This window comes from Octopus bimaculoides, chromosome 18 (genome assembly GCF_001194135.2).
Source record: "Octopus bimaculoides isolate UCB-OBI-ISO-001 chromosome 18, ASM119413v2, whole genome shotgun sequence".
In the NCBI taxonomy this organism is placed as follows: domain Eukaryota; kingdom Metazoa; phylum Mollusca; class Cephalopoda; order Octopoda; family Octopodidae; genus Octopus; species Octopus bimaculoides.
Genome location: NC_068998.1, coordinates 10038836 through 10039218, shown reverse-complemented (window position 1 = coordinate 10039218; position 383 = coordinate 10038836). Strand labels below are relative to the sequence as shown.

General features: G+C 32.1%; 1 protein-coding gene across 1 annotated transcript in view; it reads left to right on the top strand.

Moving 5' to 3' along the window:
* The first annotated feature begins 150 nt into the window (after window positions 1-150).
* The window catches only part of LOC106874478 (integrin beta pat-3), a 19307-nt gene continuing 19074 nt past the window's right edge, over window positions 151-383 (top strand). The window contains exon 1 of the mRNA XM_014922220.2: window positions 151-267. Coding sequence (XP_014777706.2) covers window positions 151-267 — 117 coding nt within the window. The remainder of the gene's footprint in view (window positions 268-383) is intronic.

Sequence of the window (383 nt, the reverse complement as noted above, 5' to 3'; positions counted from 1 at the left end):
TATATATATATATATATATATATATATATATATATACACACACACATACCTGCACACACATATATGTATATACCTATATATGTGGGTGTAAATATATATATTTTTGTTTATGTATGTTTGCATATGTATTTATCGAGATCGTTTTCTATCATGCAGGTATTCCAGAGTGGCCGAACCAAGTACACCAGGTGTGACATAGCAGACAGCCTATTAAAGAGGAATTGCAAAAGCATCATTAATCCAAAGAATAAGTTTAAATATAGCAAGGTATAACTTTATTGCTCTTTTTTGGTGATTGATAGTAATTTGGGGCTTTATTACAGATGGTTTACACTTGTCATTTGATCACTTGAAAAGAGGACAAGGATGGCAACCCCACCACC